This window comes from Carettochelys insculpta, chromosome 11 (genome assembly GCF_033958435.1).
Source record: "Carettochelys insculpta isolate YL-2023 chromosome 11, ASM3395843v1, whole genome shotgun sequence".
Classification (NCBI taxonomy): Eukaryota; Metazoa; Chordata; order Testudines; family Carettochelyidae; genus Carettochelys; species Carettochelys insculpta.
Window position 1 is genome coordinate 43,913,640 of NC_134147.1, and position 18,955 is coordinate 43,932,594.

The window sequence follows — 18,955 nt, forward strand, 5'->3', positions numbered from 1 at the left end:
GTGTAGACACAGCCTTTGTCAGCAGGCTCTGCTAATCAGCTGAGCAGGTCTGATAGAAACGATAAGCAGTCTGGATACAGCACCCAGGCTGTATTTTGTCCTTTCCTGGAAGCAATGGACTTGATTGTTTCAGACACCACCTCTAAAGCTGCTGCTGCTATTTCGCAGTTTGTCGGCCTCAATTTTTCACATCCAAGTTTTCTTTTTCCCATATATAATGTCTCATTTTGACTGCACAAACTGCTTTTGCATGACAAAATCAGGTAAGTGTACACATGGCTAATGGACTTGAATGCTCACAAAATACAAGCTGTCTTGCAAGTGTACAAACTTTAGACCAAACATTGTGCCTTCAGTTTTTCGAGTCCTGCTTGAGGGCCCTTTGAATATTTGCTCCAGGTGTCCAACATCAGATCCCACAAAGTCTGTAGGACTCCAGCCACAGAGATCCTTTATCCAGGATACATCCATACGTGCTGGGTCCACGTCTCAGAGTCTGCCATTGTGTAATACCCTCATCCTTCTCAATTAAAAGAATAGGTGTTTGGCCAGCTTGTGACATTGGGACTAGTTAATTTATAACCATGTAATATTTTTTGTAAAAAGTAGCAATGTCTTTGTTTAGCAGCTCCTTACATTCAGCCCTTTTTATCCTTCCTTCCTCTATTTGCTAATTAATTGTTGTTTTTCCAACAGCAAGTGATTAAACTCATTCTGTCACAGGTGCTTTTAGTGCACTGCACAATTCTACTTTACTTGTTCTGGTCTTTAGAATTCAATAAAAGCAGCTAGATGTGAAGAATAGGTTAAAAAAATATGTTGCAAATCTCAAATGACAATCCAGTCTGGCTAGTGTGAGGGTAGAGCTACTCATGTAAGTATCTCCACAGAACGTGTTGGGGCAACCCCAGAAGTAAAATTGTGCGTGTGTGTTTTCAGGCTTGGCCTCATCATGTGTACACTGTAGAAAGTGAAAAGTGTAAGACATCTTTACAAACATGTTTTGGATTTTAACTGCCTTGTATTCTTTCCATGGCAGGGTACTAAACCCTGACAGTTTTCTGTTTACCACATGGGTGTCCAACCTTTTGGCTTGCCTGGGCCGCATTGAGTGAAGAGGAATTGTCTTGGGCCACATATAAAATATATAATATAGTTAATGTATATAAATCACATAATAATGTTAAAAGTTTGCGATCTTGTGGGGCCACATTACTAGCTGTCCAGGGCCGCATGCGGCCTGCGGGCCGCGGGTTTGACATGCCTGGTTTACCATATATGAAGTTAGTGCCAATTAGCATCACCAATCATCCCACCATACTGTAATACAAACAGTTTATGGGTAAGTTAGTATTTTGTCAGTGCCATAGCTATTGACAGTAATCTGATGTTATTGTATCTCTTATGCATAACATTTATTAACATAGCTAATATTTTCTGTTACATCCTGGCTTGTTTTACCATCTACATTCTAGTTGTGTTGTCACTTTCATTTTCTGACCGCAGTATTTTTCATAAGCTAAGTGATACCTTAATCATTTGTCCTAATTGATGACATTGAGGTCCCTTTGACGCTAACACGGCTCCATCTGGGGGTCAGAATCCTTATGAATGCATCTGTTTTGAAGGATTGGATGGAGCCTTAGGCCCCCGCCGTGTAAGGCACCTCAGTTCATGCTTATCTTGAAGAGCATAAGGCAGTTCGAATTGAGTCAGTTGAGCTACTTGTGTGTTCCAGTGCAGTGTTTAACTACCTCGCTGAACTGGGCTCCAAGTTGTATCCTATTTAAAGGTAAAGAGTTCCTCTCAGATCTGCACTCACCTTAAGAACACTGATAAATATACAACTCTGTGCATCTGAGAGGAACGTTCTGCCACAAAAATAACGGGAATGCAAATTTGTTTGGCCCAGTCTAGTGAGATGTTGACGTGAATGTAACAGATCCAGAATTATTGTAACATGCAAGTATAACCCACACACCTACTGGTTGTGGATCACTCAAGTGCCTATTCTTTTGTGACCATTGTCAAGTTCTATAGATACTCTGAGATGTGAACCTGAAAGTTTGGTTTGTGCAAAATTGTTATTGGTGCTTCTATTTTCTATGGGAATATCTTGCTTGGTGCTGGTATCTGAAACTTTCTTTTAATTTTTTCTATCTCATTTACTGCTCTTCCCTTGGAGAAGAAGGGGTACACACGGAGGAACTGGACAGTGAACTAGGTAAATCATTCATCTCCCATTTTGCTGTATGACTGACTGAACCATTTTAAGCCCTTCATTGCCTGACTTCTCCTTGGTGTCATTTTGCATCTTCCAGATTTTTAATTTCAACAAGGCCTAATTCAGTAACAAAATGTACCAGGGTTTTTGGCACTGAAAATAGACATGACGTGGAATCTGAGGTACAATTCTTATCATACTGGATCCCAAAGAAAGGGAAAAAACTCAGTTCTCAATCTTGCAAAGACTTGAACATATTTACCCTTGTGACAATTGGTTTTCATCTGGACCCTGATGAAGTTCATGGAGTTTTGCCATTGACTTCACTGGTGCCAGGATTTTACCCAGTGAGTAGGGTCCATTGTCTTCCAGGTTACATGAAGAGTAAGCATCTATATAAGACTTTTCAGGATTAATACACGAGCATTCCAGATTAGAGAAACAAAGTGAAATTGGGAAAACAGTCTGAAAATATCCCACAGAACATTTTTGCTGAATATTTGAATGACATAGCAGATGTTTTTGTCCCAGTAGTTGATGTTATAAATCAAAATTAAACAGATTTTAGATGGTGTGGTCCAGTACTACTTTCTAAGGCTACATCTACACTAGGTAAAGTAAATTGACCTCAGATACACAATTCTAGCTCTGGCAGTTTTGTAACTAGAATCAACGTATCTACATTAGGCTAACTTGGCCATCTCTATTAGGGAAGGTCAACGGGAGAGTTTGTCCTGTTGACCTCACTTACTCCTTGCATCTTGCAAAGAATACAGGGTCATCTGCAACCCCAGAGAGATCAGTTTTCTGCATCTATACTAGACGTGTGAAATCAAAGCCTGGAAGAGTGGGTTGATCTTCTGGGATAGTGTAGATGTAGTCTTGAGTGTTTTAAAGGAATGCTATTATCACATGTAAACTCATTAAACATTAGTTAGGTCAGTCTGATTTCTTGAGTATAGTCCATTTTGAGAGCTGTTACATAAGACTATTTTCCTTCAGTCTTCCATTGTTTTAAAGAAATGCAGTGATTTGTATGGCAGCTAATTATATTACAGTGGAATTAATCTCTGGTTTCCTTAATGACTTGAAAGTGTAGACTTCGTCTCACTTCTGTGTGATTGATAAGCCAGAAGCAGTCAATATTATTGACTGGTTTTTAAAATGCTGTGCAAAAAGGTGCTCTTGTGGTTAGTGCGGCTGGAATAACTTCCAGAAATAACTCCTGTTAGGGCAACACTTGAAAAGAGATTACCTAAAGGAATAATTTATCAGTTCCAGTAGCAGGTGTTGGCTCAACCTATAGCACTAAGGTTTCCATTGCATTGCTGGTAATTTTTCACAGACTAAAATAACACCAAGAATAAATGCATGAAGATAGCTGAACCGAAATGCATTTTTAATTAAAATGTTTCAGAAACAGTAAAGATGATGTTTTATTATTGTAAAATAATAAGGTTATGGGTAACAACTAAAATAAAGTTACATGTACAGGTTCAAATTGCTGACTACATGTAGTAAATGAAAATTTCTGACCCATAGGTATACCTTTCTAATAACCAGAACGTTTGAGTAACCAGAATCCCCCATGATGTAGTTTATGTAGTTTGCCCACGAAAGCTTATGCTCCAACATATTTGTTAGTCTGTAAGGTGCCATAAGACTAACACAGCTACCTCTCTGTTACGTCCTACTAGTCTTGTCTACGTTAGGAACACTAAGACCCATAATTTAATTCTGTGCAGCTCAACCAGCAATAACAATATAGAAGATGGCAGAATAAATTGCCTGCTGGTAAAAATCTCTGAGCCTGACCTTCAAAATGACTAAGACCAGTCAAGCTATAGTGAATTTCACAGCTTAGTTTTCTAATGTAGGTGCAACCCTCAATTTTGGTTGGCAGAGTTTCCCTGGTTTTCAGGAATTTATCAACCTTGTAGCATGAAACACTGACCAACACACAGCCTAGGAATGTGTGTTGACTCCAGGCCAGAATGTATAAATTGGCACTTTAAGACAAATAAATAGGTTGTTATTCTAGCAAATATCTCAGTTAATATTTGATTGTAGTTCTCCAGGGAGATCCACGTGGATCTGCAGGATTACAAATTCTTTTCCTGGGTTGAAGCTATATTGCTAAGAAGTTCATGATATGATCTCATTTCTCAGGCTCATCTTAAATATGTATGGGAATAATATAAAACAAGCCACATATTGCATTTTGCAAAGTGGGTGCTGCAATGCAGAGTAACTTCTTGCTGTAGAATATTTCAAAAGACTTTTTATTAAATTCCTGGATGTGGATCTCCATAATAGATTAGTACTGGCTCCAAAGCACCAGTTCATATCTTGTTAGTTTTCAAAACACATAGAAAAGTGTTTTGTTAACTTACAAGATGTATTTATTCAATAGCCTGGAATGTCAGTTGAGCAATTCCACGGTCCTTGTTTTGTGACCATCCCATAAAAGTTCTTTTCTTTTGCAGTACATAAAAGTGAAATGTTAGTACTTAAAACATTTTAAATAAAGATAAGGTAATGATGCTGGCCAAAAATAATAGCCCAAAAGTTAAAAGATAAAATAAGCATTAGTTTAGGATGTGACGCTGAAAACTTAGCTGACAGACTAAAACAGGACTCTCCACCTTTAACTCATGTTTTGGTGCTATACTTCCATCTCTCATTCCAATGAGACCTCCCCAGCCATCTGTTTCCACAGTGGAAAAGCTAAGAATGAAAGAATAAACTTTTGACTCTTCTGATTCTTCTCTGTTAATTAAAACTTTTTGACTCAATCCCAATCTTTTCAGCATTCTAAATCAGTGGGAAAGTTTCAGCAGACTATAAGGACCTCCAGGATTTGGCCTTTCGTTTCGAGCTCTCGTTTTCATATTGACGTTACTTGGGTGCTTTGTAGAGGAGTGTCAATTTGAAACCCATTCATTTAGTCAGTGTGGAAACGAGATCCACTCCAAGGATTGCACAGTGGTTTCAAACCCAAAGGGCAGCACTGGCTTGTATTTGGTTGCTTATGTCTCAAGGAATCCAAAGATGCTTAAACTTTATAAGTGCAAAAATAAAGCCTATGGGGCAAAACGTGTTCTATTTGCAAACAAAACAAGGAACCTGTGGAGCAAACCCTTGAAACTAACTTCTTCTGATGTTCAGCCATTTCTCAATGCAAACATATACTCTGATTAATTACCATGTGCGTGTTTGTGTGTGTGTGTGTGATTATTGTGCCTTTATGGATTTATAGCTGATGGCTGTAAATACTGAACTGTACAGTTACATTATTCTGATTAATTGGCCACTGCTTGATTGTATTGGCTAAGCGACTGATGCCATTAGTAAAAATAAATCTTTGCATTCCATAAAGAATAAACACAGATTATTTCCCATTGGTCTTGTCAGCTTGGCAATAAGTGCTGCTTTTATGAGCAATTCTTTCTCACTGGAGTATTTTCATAGCCTTCATAGGCATGCTTTTGTTATATGGTGGTAATTCTTTAGTACTTCAGGGCTTAAAGGCATTGGGAGCTTTGTTTGAATCAGTGGAAGCAGGATCAGGCCCTTAAGTAATACATACAGTGCAAATAATCCTCACTACTGCGCTGAAGTGATGTTTGCTAAGTGTGTTTTAAGAAGCACCATATGCCTCCAGTCTAGAAAATCTGCAGACACAAAGTGGGGCTAGATTTCCAAGTGCTAATTTTATCTTCAGAGTTGTTTTTAGTAATTGTCTAATTAAAAGAAGGAAAATGGCTCTTACATGTGGTTATGACATTAAATGCGTTTATAGCAATGAATTTGTATTTGCGTAGATCTAGCATAATGGACCCCTGGGTCCTGAAGGGGATATTTGGGTGCTAATGCAGAAATCATGCTAAATGCTGAAATAAGTTTAAGCACTGCAAATAATTAAAGCAGAGGAATAAAAAAGTGTATTTTTCCCCTACCACAACAACCACAGACAGGCATGTTTATGGCAGTGATGGGCAACCTAGGCTAGTAAGTGAGCTGTGTGAGTGGCCCTCCTTCGTCTCAGTGGCCTGCAAGGTTGCCATAACCATGACATTCTCCCAGGATAGTGTGGTTTTGCTAACTGCGCTTGTGTACCTAGAATTTGCAGGGTGAACAAATTGAACTGTAGCAGCGGATGTATAGGGATCACACGGCTGTTGCAGTCAGTGTTGTGTGTAGTGAGCATGCATCTCACTTTCTCTTCCTTTGTGTGCATGTCACTTTAGTAACTCAGTAAAAGTCATGTTATACAGCAGTCGGTTAACTAGAAAGGTCGGTTAACCAACACTCTCAGCTGGGGTCAGTGGAGCTGCCAGCTGCTTGGCTGCCACAAGACCGGTGGAGTGGGGCCAGCGGCCCTGCTCGACTACCTGGAAAATTCTATCATCTGGCGCACTCTGTTCCCCAGGCATGCTGGATAATTAAACTTCTACTGTACTGCTAGGAAAAGAAAAAAACTACATGGATGGAAACCAGCAGAGTCTGCCAAATCTACACATGAGCAATGGTTAAAAAAAAAATAAAAAATCTTGCGGGTCACACGTAGCACCCCAATGGGCCATAGGTTGCCCACCACTGACTTAAAGCCTCTTAAGCAGGAAGCATGTACCTGTTCATTTAACCCAGGAAGCAAAATAATAAAGTGCAACAAAAAAAGTGTGACCTGATAAAACCACAGGCAATGGGCACAGGCATCTCCTTGTCAAAAGTTTCTGAACCCCACTACTGGTAAGGTACCTTGCATATTATATCTGTGCTCTTTAAATTAAACTGATGTGGAAATGATGACTGTGATGATTTTCTTTCTGATAGTTCTTCTGTAATTGATAGTGAGAGTGGATGTGGAAGTCCGTAAGTCAAGTGGATTTGGGATGCGTGTCTGACAACTGATCTTTAAGGCATTTATATATTTCTTTCCTGCCCCCCACCCCCCCACCCCAGAATTGCCTGCTGGTTGGGAAAAGATTGAAGATCCTGTGTATGGTGTCTACTATGTAGAGTAAGTGTTGATGATTTTATTTTTATTGTCAAGTAGATGAGAACTTTTTTCCAGCCGTATTGATTGTTTCTTTATATCATTCTTTTAAACTGATCCCTGGCTCACAGCTGAGGGCAGTGGTTTATGATGTCATCACTGTCACAAACAAAGAGTTACTAATAAGCTAAGAATGCTCATCGTGCGTGATACAAGATGATCACCTGTCCTGATGGATTTGCATGTAGCTCACAGTACTACCACAATTCACACACAACCAGGGTATGGATATGGGAAGTGAAGCATGAATATTCTTGGTCTCAGAAAGAAAGGCACATCATACGTTGCTCTTCTGCATCCCCTGGTGGCGGGCTGTGGCTCAGCATTATAGGTTGTGACCTGAGCCAGGAGCACTTTACACTTAGCTCTCGCGGACATGTAAGTTTAGTTTTCTTCAGCTCTGCTGTAGCTGCCCTTGTCTATGTGGGTTGTGGGAGTGCTGTGGTGGGAGTGGGAGTGCTCAGCAGAGCAGCCCTGGATCATGGCAGACTGTGAGTGCCATGGGCAGGGTTTCACCCAGCCAGGCCAGAGCAGCCCTGGTCCATGGGACCACCATGGGGAAAGGGAGGGGGAAGATGCCTTTCTTGACGCCTGAGACCCACTCTTGGCAAAGCAAGTTTCTTTTTTTGCTGACGCACATTTATTGAAAGTTATAATGGGTATGTGATTAATTTAGCAATTCCCTTCATCTAGCAGTGTGCTCAGAATGTGCTCTTGTAACACAGATTACGATTCACTTGGAAGAAAAAAAAAAGAAACAAGGAATGAAAAATGACAATGTGTGATCAAACACTAACCATAAAAGTTCCTGTATTGTATGGAAAAGAATTATGGGTTTGATGTAGCTCTCTCCAGAATGAGAACAGCTTTCTCTGTAGTTAGATGACAGATCGCTCCCTTGGGAAAACGGAAAACCAACTTTTGTTTCACCACTGACCCCGTAAATTGAATTTTTAATTATGTGTACACTCTTGTCCATTAGGCTGGCTTAGGACAGCCTTCAAAATAGAGGCAGAATACAGTTGCTATCTGCTTTGGCTCATTTTTGACCCTGCCATGTGTGCCCTGGGAAACGAGGTTTAGCAAACTGCATAATTAAGGCTTGACATTTATTTGCCAGAGATATCGGGGCTATTTTTCATCTATTAAATGTCATGCCAAGAGCTCTGTCTCCAGCATTTCCTATGCTGCAGTCCTTAGAGTAATATTTAATAAGGCTGTAACAGCAATGTAACATAGAAGACTACTTTACTTAATATCTATCATGTACTGATACTGGCATAATAAAATAGATTTCTCTCTCTTACACAAACACTTATGGTCTGTTACATTGCATGAATTGCATTAATAAATGATGGTATCATGATTAACTTAAATCAGATCATTTTTTTGAAAATCATTAAATTCTTCTCAGCCTGCCACCGGTACATGAAATTTACAATCTTTTATAGGATTCATGAATTTGGTTTCATAGGCTTATTAGATGAATTAAATCAACAGTCTAACATCAAGCTTCTTTAAAGAAAGATTATCCTTTTTGTGAACCCAGTGAAGTCAATGCTAAGTGGAACTTTGTGCTGTATGTTTTAAAGATCATGATGGAACTGTGGAAAGGATTTCCAGGCAGCAAAAAGCATTTTCTTAGTGGTAAACTATCGTGCTGGATTACTGATGAACTTTAACCAAATATAGTTAATGCTGGATAGGTTCTTAAAGCAACTGATACTTGCAACTCACAGCTGAGCAATAAAGGCACTGGATAGGAGAGTTTTGTCGCGGTGCATCTGGATTTTTAAGATATTCAACTCTCATTTAAGTTTTATGCTGTACGTAAGAGTAATTGAAATCACCTTTATGACTTCCGTGAAAATGGCACCTGAATCAATATTCTGATATACTGAAGCTTGGTATAAATTTATACTATTCTGTATTCACTCTTGAAATAAGCGTGTTTTGCTAGGGCTTTACCTATCGATTTCCCAGTAGAACGAATCAAGTAAAGAATATTTCAGAGAGATGTCACCACAACTGGCTACTGTTTGTGTGCTGGACAGTCATGTTAAAACCACCCAAGTTTTCCTATCTTTATAATCAGATCCCTGAGCATTAAAACATCTGATGATCCCGCATAGTGCAGCTCTGCATGTGATTTCAGCTGGGCCTGTGATTCAGAATAACCCTGAAATATTGCCCTACTGTGGCAGCCTCTCTGGATCTAAATCTTATTGAGGTTTGGCAATATCATTGGTACAGTAAGTGCAGCTCATTGTAGCTCAGTTCTGTTATTTTCATAAAATTCCTGATGACTGATTGCAGTCAACATAGCTTGCTAGGGTTTCCTTATGCCATCAGAGCAGAGGGTGATGGAGAATTCACCTAGTCTAAAAGCAGAGTAGTTTGCTTTATATTAGCATTGCCTGGTCCCTTTCTCCCTCCACATAGATTCATAGATGTTAAGGCCAGAAGAGACCATTGTGATCACCACCTAGTTTGGTCTCCTGTAAAGCACAGAAGATGGAACAGATTAATATGGGTCTCTAGCCCTTCATTTTGAACTAGACCAAATCTCTTAAAGTATCCAACCAGTCCTAATGAAAAGACTTCAAATGATAGAGAATCTACCACATCCCTAGTTAAGTTGTTCAATAGTTAAGTATCTCCTTATTAAATCTTTGCACCTTCTTTCTGGACCAAATACATAGATGTTATATCTAGTATAGCGGGGGACAGGCACGAGTGTTTTCTTGGCCTGTAGTCAAACACGATGCACTCTGCCCTGTAGATTATCCCTCCAAAATAGTAGCGAAAGTTAAAGGGATTCTGTGGCTCTTCCAAATTGCACAGGTGGAGTATCTCAAGACCAGGAGTGCAATAAAGATGCAGATTTGTCTTTCCTCATGTGGGTGGGCAGGGTTGGGCCAGAGAGGGAAGGGGAAGTGGTCCCAAGTATGGTGGTCATAGACTAGTTTAACACCACCAATAAAACTTTTTCTACAGAAGTCCAGCTGTATCTAATTTATGTGTCATTCAAGTTCCGGTAGAACGTTAACGACTTCAACAGACCAGCAACTTTTCGGCAATTTTGTGGCACTGTCACTTTTTTTCGTTGATTTCACAACTCTGTCCAACTGACGTAGTGCATCATGCATAGACATTAGGGAAGGGTTTATGAACATTTGCAGGTAAGCAAGCCTTTTTTGTAGCAGACGTGGGTTGGTTTAATGTTGGTTTCAATCCAGCTTATTTAATTGTTGCTAATTTAAAATAATTCTTGTGCCAAGGTCACGCACTCTCCTTCAATGGACTGTCTTTCTGATCTGCAGTGATTAGTCAAAAGCATTTCAAGTATTTTTCACCCACCATATTAGTATAGTATTAGATAGCTGACAGATGTGTTTTGTGTGTTGGTTTTCTTAACTTCAATGAACGGGTGAATGACTGCACCTCTTGGTATCTGATTAAAGTAGGGATGATGTAGGTCTGTCTTTTAACATGTGGTCAGACAGGGCATCCTATCTGCCTTAATCTCATTTTCACAGTTAAACTGCTTCTTCTTGTAGTTGAAAAAATTAGCCATTTCTGCTCAAGATGTCACATCAGATAAGTTGTGCTTGTTTTCCTAACTACACATTTGGCAAGAGTTGTTGAGTGTTTCACCATATGCCTGACTGTTAGCTTTTTTGCCCCCTTTCGTCAGGGGAATTTCCAGTCTGGCTGTCATTTTTGTTTGCTACACAAAATGTTTCCTAATTTATTGCTCTCTTTCTTCTCCAGCCACATTAACAGGAAGACACAATATGAGAATCCAGTTCTGGAAGCAAAAAGGAAGAAACAGCTTGAGCAGCAGCAACAACAACCAGAAGGTTGGCACCCATGGAGAACATTGTGCCTGAGACATTTGTTAACAGAATATGCTCTCTCTTGAGTTTACACCCCCATGTGGACATATTTGTCCTGCACTCAAACACTTAGATTGTGATCCCTGCGATTTTATAGGATAGATTATAGCCACACAGAGATATAAAGGAATCTATAGTATGTGCTCTTACTAGAAAACTGAATAGCATGAGGCAAAGGGGAATTGATAAAATAACTATCAGTGAATGACTTTGAATGCCTGAAATGGGGAGAATTTTTTAACCCTACTTTTAACTTAATTCTGAAAAGCTGATGGGTTACAAGGCAAGCTTGCTTGCTCCTCAGAAATTATAAAAATCCACTAAAATAATGAGGCCTCCCAGGCACCATAAAGACTAATAGATTTGTTTGGGATCAGTTTTCATAGGTAAAAAACACTTTGTCATATGCATGGAATGGTTTTTACCCAAAAAAATCTGTTAGTCTTTAAGGTACCCCAGGCCTCCTTGTTGGTTTTTTGCAGATACAGGCTAACAGTTACTACTCCTTGGAAATACCTTCTTGGGAGCTTGAACAATGATTTTTTAAAGAGGTCATTTTTATATTTGGCAAGGGACTAATGACATTTAAAGAAAGACTGAGGAGTAGTATTAAATATGAATTAAACTCCTTTGAAGACGCATGCTCAGAGTCGATTCTTAGGCGTTGCAGATGTGTTCCACTTCGTTCTTTTGACACATTTTGGATTAGTGAAAAACGTGTAATGTGGCAATAGTGCTGAAGTCAGATAGTTTCAGCCATTCAGAATACAGGGATGGTGTGGAGTTCGTAGAGGACGTTTTGTTTGGCTAGATCCCTTGGAACTCACAGTGCAAATTGATGTAACTGACATCACCTATCCCCCTCCTCCTCTTCCAGTATGTCTCACTTTTCTAGAAGGTGCAGCCTTACTAGCTACGTCTACACCAGAGATTTTGGTCAACAAATCTGGCAGAGTATCCATATTCCCAAGACGTTCTGTTGTCAGTAAATTGACAGCATGCAGCACTCTTGTTGACAGCGTTCTGCCTCTCCCCAGTGAGGCAGAACGCCTCTGTCAAAAGAGATCTGTTGACAGAAACCCAGTCTCGATGTTCCGGAGGGAGGGCTTCCGGGACACCACTGTTTGCTGTTCTTCCTGTTGGCCATTTGGTTGACCCACATTTCGCTCTTTGGGACCGCTTTGCAGTCTGGCTGCAGTCTGTTGACATAGCCACCCTGATGGGTGATTCTGGTGTGTTGTATTTATGTTGTCGTTTATTTATTTATTTATTTGTCTCTAGAATGGACAGAAGAGCATCCATCACTTGGTCCACCAGCTGTCCCTAATCATGCTCCAAACACTCAAGAGTCAGTTCGAGAAGCACCAGTACAAGGTAACGTCCAAGAAGCTTAATGAAACTAATTTGTTACCAGATTTCTGCAGACACAGGACCTTCAATAGTATTGTAGTGAGGGCACACAAAGCCACTGAATGTCTCTGGAGCTTGAGAGCTGGCAATCTTACCCTGAAGAGGACAAAAAATGAAAATAAATAGGCCCTTGCCTGGGCGCTGTGAGCCTTGGACTCCTCATCCAGGGGGCCAGAGGTGTCCTGGTGCGTTGCCATGATGGGTAGGGGGTGTGGAGGCTGGCAGGTGCTTTGGGCAGGGACAGGCCGAGGGAGAGCCCATGCTGCCCCTGCTTGTGGCACAGCCTCAGCTGCCTGCCTGGGGTTGCCGGGGAGCTGCTGCCTTTAAGGCGGGCGGCAGGGAACATAGAGTCCTGCCTGTGCTGGTCAGACTGTCTGTGTCCTCTGGGGGGGTGCCTCCAAGGCAGACCCCTTACTTCAAAGTAAGAAGTGCAGAACATCTATACACTTTACTTCAAAGTTCAACTTCTGGGACTGGAGTAGTGACTTTGAAGTTAGCCTTTCTTATGTCCAACTTATCTTTGACGTAAGGAAGAGCGTGTGTAGATGCTCTCAGGCTACTTCGAAGTTAGTTTGTCGTGTAGACACAGCCTGAGTGTACGTGAGTGTGTATAGAACACGGCCCCTTCCTGCAATACTGTGTGGTCAAACTATATGTCAATGCATTTTGCTGTTATTTTCTTTCCTGTATGGACAGAAGTGTACCAAGAATTAAGTGTAGCTCTTAGAAGATGTTGTTATGCAAGTTTAAAATATTCCATGTTATAAAATGACCAGACCACAAACTTTTTTCCACCTATGACTGCAGTCAAAGTTAATGTATATTTATGTTCCTGTTGATTGCTCAACATTAACGAGTAGCCTGAGAAAGTCATGTGAATTACAGTGGCTTGCTGCAATTGTTCTTGTAAAGCAGGTCAGTACTTTATAGTGCCACAGCCATGCATACTGCATTTGCCAAAGTTTCACTGCGCACTGTTTTTGAAGGGCTCATTAGTTCCGAGATACTGGCTCACATTCAGTCCCGAAAGGCCACCTGAGAGGGTCCTGGCTGAGAGGTGACTTGGTCAGTGTTATCCTTTAGTTCTTGTTATGGGGCTTCCTGTGCCAGAAGTGTTTCGGGGAGAGCATTGTGAGAAGGACGATCGGGAGCTGGGCTATGCTTAGCACAGGGCAGGAGTACTGACGTATCTTTTTATAAACGTGGAGATATACATGTGAAAGCCCTGATAATCTAGAGGTCTCAGAAACTAAGGGCTTGGAAGGACAAACTCACATCCCACTGCTGAGACTCCATGAGATGAAATTCAATGAGTTCCCAGAGCCTCTACAATTTTTCTTCTGTAAGCATCTATCATAATGCCTGTCACAACTGGAGAGCAGTGCTCTCGGTAGTGCAAACATCAGCTCTGCTTCTGCAGGTCCTCCTGCGTTTGCTTCTATTTGAAAGGATCAGAACTGCTGGTGTGCTTAAAGTGAAGCATGTGTACAAGGGTTTGCAGGGTCAGGACCTTATTTACTGATGCCATTTCAATGCTCCCACAACATTCTGTGAATGTCTTGGAAAAGTGGCTTGTCAAATCTCCCATCAGACAAGAAGATAAATGCTCTGAACATTATAAATGCTCTGAACGTTGTAAAGGTCTCACAGAAGTGTTGCAGCATGATCTCTTACTTGCTAGGGCAGAAGGCTTTGGACGGCAAGATCAAAAGGCAAGAGCCTCCCCTTTAAATGACCTACTGCTGGCCATGGATTCACTAAATCCAGGTACCAACAGCCAGAGTCCCCTAGCAACCTTAACTGGACATAATGAGAGAGCGGGTGTCTCGAGTAACTAGAGCTGGAGGTTTATTGCTAGTACCGTAAATCATTCCCACACTCAAAGAGGTAGTCATTGTGCTGCTCAGGTTAGGTACTCATCCCTGCAGAACAGGATGAGCCATGCAGTGCACACGCCAAAGCAGATGCAACCTATGTACAGAAGAAAGGGCATTTCAGAGCTGAGATGTGGATGAGGTCTCGTGCAGCTTCCCAGTCAGTGGGAGGCAGGAACCATCATTACGTGCAGCACCCTGTCTATCCAGGAGCAACAAGGGATCCACAGGAATACAAATTATGCCAGACAAGGGCAACCGTACCACCTGCTAGAACCAATTCTTTTTCATACACCTCTAAGCCATCACTTGTCGCCTTTCTCTTATGCCTTAAGAACAAAGCAAAGGCTGGCCAAGCATCGCAACTCAGGGGGACCAATCATGCGGAATATAGTTGAACCATTCTGTATTCTTTCATAAGAACCGACGTAATGGGCAAGGCCAAAAATGCATCTAGTTCAACTACCAGCCAATCCCAGTTGCCCCAGAGGCATGAACAGAACAGGTAATTATCAAATGATCCATCCCCTGTTATCCATCCTCAGCCTCTGGCAAATAGGCTAGGGACACCATCCCTGCCCATTTCTGAAGTCAATGGAGATCTTTCCAGTGGCTGTGATAGTTCATCAATATAACTGTTTCAGTAGTTAAAGCACTGTGACAGATTTTTAATTAAAATGTTAGTTTCAAGTTTATTTAAATGTGGGGAGAAAATAAACGGGCAATTTGGAGCCATTGTTTTTCTACTGTGTAGAGTATATTATTAAACACCCTTATTGCAGTAATGAGCAATAAGTGAATCTTATCAGAAGAGCTGTATCTTTGTCCTGATAAGGTTTTAAAGACTAAATCGGGTACCTCTGTCAAAGCAAAAATACGGAGATATAGAACTGGGAGAATGGGTTCAAGTGAAAACTGCTGTCCATTAATTGGGATGGATTCTGTACTGCTTCTCGCCAGCCAGGCGGAGTTAAAGGCAGCCTTACCGTGGATCCTATGCTGCAGCTTGGCATGGTCAAGAATCTCCCATTCCCTTGTGCTGCAGCAGAGAACCATATCCGGTCTCCCTGCTTTTCTTGTGCACCAGGGCAAGTTCTGCCCTGCCCTGTGGCAGTGTCTGAGCCACAACAGCTGGGGAGAGGGTGTGTAAAAAGTAGCCAAAATCAGACCCATTGTTTTTACAGTTTTTTTTTTTTAAATACAGACTTGATCGTTCTTGAAATGAGGTAGGTGAGGGCTGTCCTTTGATTCAATACAGAGTCTGTTTCTAGCTCTGAACCATTTGAGTTTATTTTAAACATGGGGGTTTATGGTTACCTTCAGTGCCTTTTTTCTTTAAAAAAAAAAAAAAAGACGTCGACACGCACCTGGCTCCTCCCCCCGCCCCCTCCCCCCCAGCCAATCCAATGGCTGTTGCTGCCGAGGTGCCAATACTCAATACCAGCAAGTACCAGGGCAAAAAAGCACTGGTTACCTTGGTACCTTTTCTCAGCTGATCAACCTAGCCTCCACTGACTGCCTTTCCTCATGGTGACATTAGGTGAAAGCTGAAGTCTTGCGTCTCCCAGGAGCTTGTGCAGGTGTTCACCAGTACACCCCGTCACAGCGTGTGCCTCTTTGCACTGACCTCCTCTCTCTCACTCACTCCCGCACCTCCTCTTTCACTTTCACACTTGTTCACTTTCCTTGGAAGAGACCAGCTGAGTTGCCCCCTCTTTCATTTCAGGCTCTGCTGTCTGGGAGTGCTGCACAAAGCCCGGAAGAGCAGCAGCTGCCATTCGGCAACTTGGTGTGTAGTTTTGTCTTTTGGTGTCCCGTTATAGTGTACTTAGTCATTTCAAATGGACACCTCCCCTCCCCCATTACAACTAAATAGTAGCAAAATAGTACAGGTTGAACCTTTCTCATCCAGCATCCTCAGGGCCCTGACTGGTGCTGGACAAGGGAATTTGCTGGACCATGGGCGGTCAATGTTGTCTAGCAGCATTACCAACACTTCCACTGATTACTGGGCTGTTAAAAGACTTGTAGGGGTAAATTACCACCAAATAACAGCACAGAACTTTGAGAAACAGGACTGGTGGCTGTAAACAAACTTTATGGGACCGTGGGGAACTTGGCCACATCTATGACAAATGGTCGTTTGTCTAACTAAAATTATGCCGGATTCCAGATGTTGTCAGATGAGAGTGTGCTGGATTAGCGAGGTTCAGTCTGTACTGTGATTAGCCCAATGTATTAGCGTAGACAAGAATAATGGTCTTTTGTTTCAGAGCATCTCTAAGGGGAAGTGTTCCCTCCCATCCCACTACTACTTGCTGGTTGGAAAACTCTTTTTGCACACTGGAAACACTGAGGGGTGGGAGCAGCTCTCTAGTGATTCACCTGTTGGAGCAGAAGCTGGGTGATGAGTTTTTAAAGTCTCAGTGGACATTCTGGTTATAATACACATAGGGCCCTGACAATCTCAGTGTTGTCAGCAGGGGTCTGAGTGGCCCGGTTTTTTCCCCTCTCGGCACCTGGGTAAAAAAGAGTCACAAGTGCAAAGATGTTTGATCTCCTAGAAGTAGAGCAGACAGTGTGACTCATTTTCAGAGCCCATGCAATGCCTTTCACATGGACCCCATCTCCATGAGACTTCTTTCTGTTTTAAAATGCTCAGAGCCTCCTGCACTCCATCGCATGCTCCCAGGGAGCAGGGATAACCCTCCTCCAGCATAGCCAGGCTGGTTCTGTCATTCTGTTTTGTGGTTCCCATGCACCACAGTCAATGCGGTTTCATGCACTTCAGGCAGAGCGTGGAGAGGAGCACACGCCACAGACGAGGCTTTGGTTGAGTATGGCAACATCTGAAGAACACTGCAGTTAATATGTAGCGGAAGCCGTTGGGAGGGGTTTACATGCAAGGAATCGAGAGCCTCTCACAAAGTTTGCTTTACTTCTCATGCATTTGGGGATGAAAGACTGCTTTATGGGCAGAGCAACGTGATGAAAAACTTCCTTAGCTTTCCCTCTGCCAGAATTTCCCCCGGCAGCTTGTTGTAGTAGTCCTTTGTGCAGTCTCACAAACCCAGGTGTTTCAGTAAGCTGCTCAGGAAATTACCAGCGCTGAAAGAGCACAGGTGTTGCAAGTTAGATTTAAACACCACTAGCAGAGCCACGAAAGGCCACTGTGTGCAGAACTTGCTCCCTGAGGCGAGAGTTGCAAGCGCCTTGCTTTTATGAGCTCTCATTTTGTCCAGGGTTTTTTAAAGGTATGATTTCTGCCCTTGTGTGTGATCTTGTGGTTCCTGACCTGCTTCAAAAGAAAGAGTTGGCGAAGATGTCCGGATTATCTATAGTGTCAGAGAGGTAGCTGTGTTAATCTGTATCTGTGCTAAACACAGCAAGCAGTCCTGTAGCACCTTAAATTCTAACGATTTTATTTAGTAGGTGATGAGCTTTTGTGGGTTGACCCACTTATTCACATTCTGAGCTCAGTTCTGCTCCAGTATCTGAACAGGTGGGTCTTTCCCACGAACCCTCATTACCTAATAGATAAAATTGTTAGTCTTTAAAGTGCTCCAGGTTATCTGTGTATTCCATCTTCCATCCTCAGTAGCCTACGTTTGTTACCCCACCTGCTTTAAAAATTAAATATCTCCTCTGCCTTGATATGAACATCCACAGTCAATACACAGAGGGCCAGTCTCTGATACTGTTACTCAGATATAGCTCTTTACTTCATGAGTGTTTGTAGTGAAGTCAATGGAGTGGAGAAAGAAGCTAGTAAAATGGAGTGAAACTACAAATCTGTCCTATTCTTTTGTGTGCGTACTCACAAGTGTGTATCTATTAAATAGCCGGCATGGGCTGGAGAAGGAAGAGGGGATAACTTTTTCTAGCTAGCCTATTTATGGACTTCCAAAACTTCCTGAACAGGAAAACCATTTTTTACGCGAAACCCTTCGGAGCTGAAAGGGAAGTTCATCCACACCAAGCTGAGGAAAAGCAGCAGGGGGTTCGGCTTCACTGTGGTTGGAGGGGATGAACCGGATGAATTTCTCCAGATCAAGAGTTTGGTGCTTGACGGCCCTGCAGCACTGGATGGCAAAATGGAGACAGGTAATGAAGCTCTGGGGACAAAAAAAATAACACTCCCACTTTGCCCTTAACAGCGTCCATTTTCTGAGGCTCTCAAAGGCCGTGTCTACACTAGCCCAAAACTTCGAAGTGGCCATGCAAATGGCCATTTTGAAGATGACTAATGAAGCGCTGAAATACATATTCAGCGCCTCATTAGCATGCACTTCGAAATTGTCGCGGCTTGCTGCCACGTGGCTTGTCCAGACAGGGGTCCTTTTTGAAACGACCCCACCAACTTCAAAATCCCCTTATTCCTATCAGCAAAAATCCCTTTGTTCCTGTCCCCTTATTCATATAATGCTAATGAGGTGCTGAATATGTATTTCAGTGCTTCATTAGTAATGTTCAAAATGGCCATTTGCAT

The 18,955-nt window shown here is 41.9% G+C and overlaps 1 protein-coding gene across 26 annotated transcripts in view; it reads left to right on the forward strand.

Annotated features, from left to right (window-relative positions):
- MAGI1 (membrane associated guanylate kinase, WW and PDZ domain containing 1) overlaps positions 1-18,955 on the forward strand; it is a 488,573-nt gene that overhangs the window by 394,231 nt on the left and 75,387 nt on the right. For 13 of the 26 annotated variants that reach the window (XM_075006137.1, XM_075006140.1, XM_075006139.1 and 10 more), the window contains exons 7-12: positions 2,189-2,224; positions 7,190-7,247; positions 11,058-11,146; positions 12,464-12,556; positions 16,193-16,255; positions 18,388-18,570. In XM_075006137.1, the coding sequence (XP_074862238.1) occupies positions 2,189-2,224; positions 7,190-7,247; positions 11,058-11,146; positions 12,464-12,556; positions 16,193-16,255; positions 18,388-18,570 (522 nt within the window). The remainder of the gene's footprint in view (positions 1-2,188; positions 2,225-7,189; positions 7,248-11,057; positions 11,147-12,463; positions 12,557-16,192; positions 16,256-18,387; positions 18,571-18,955) is intronic. The other 13 variants (XM_075006156.1, XM_075006159.1, XM_075006143.1 and 10 more) reach the window with 1 other exon arrangement.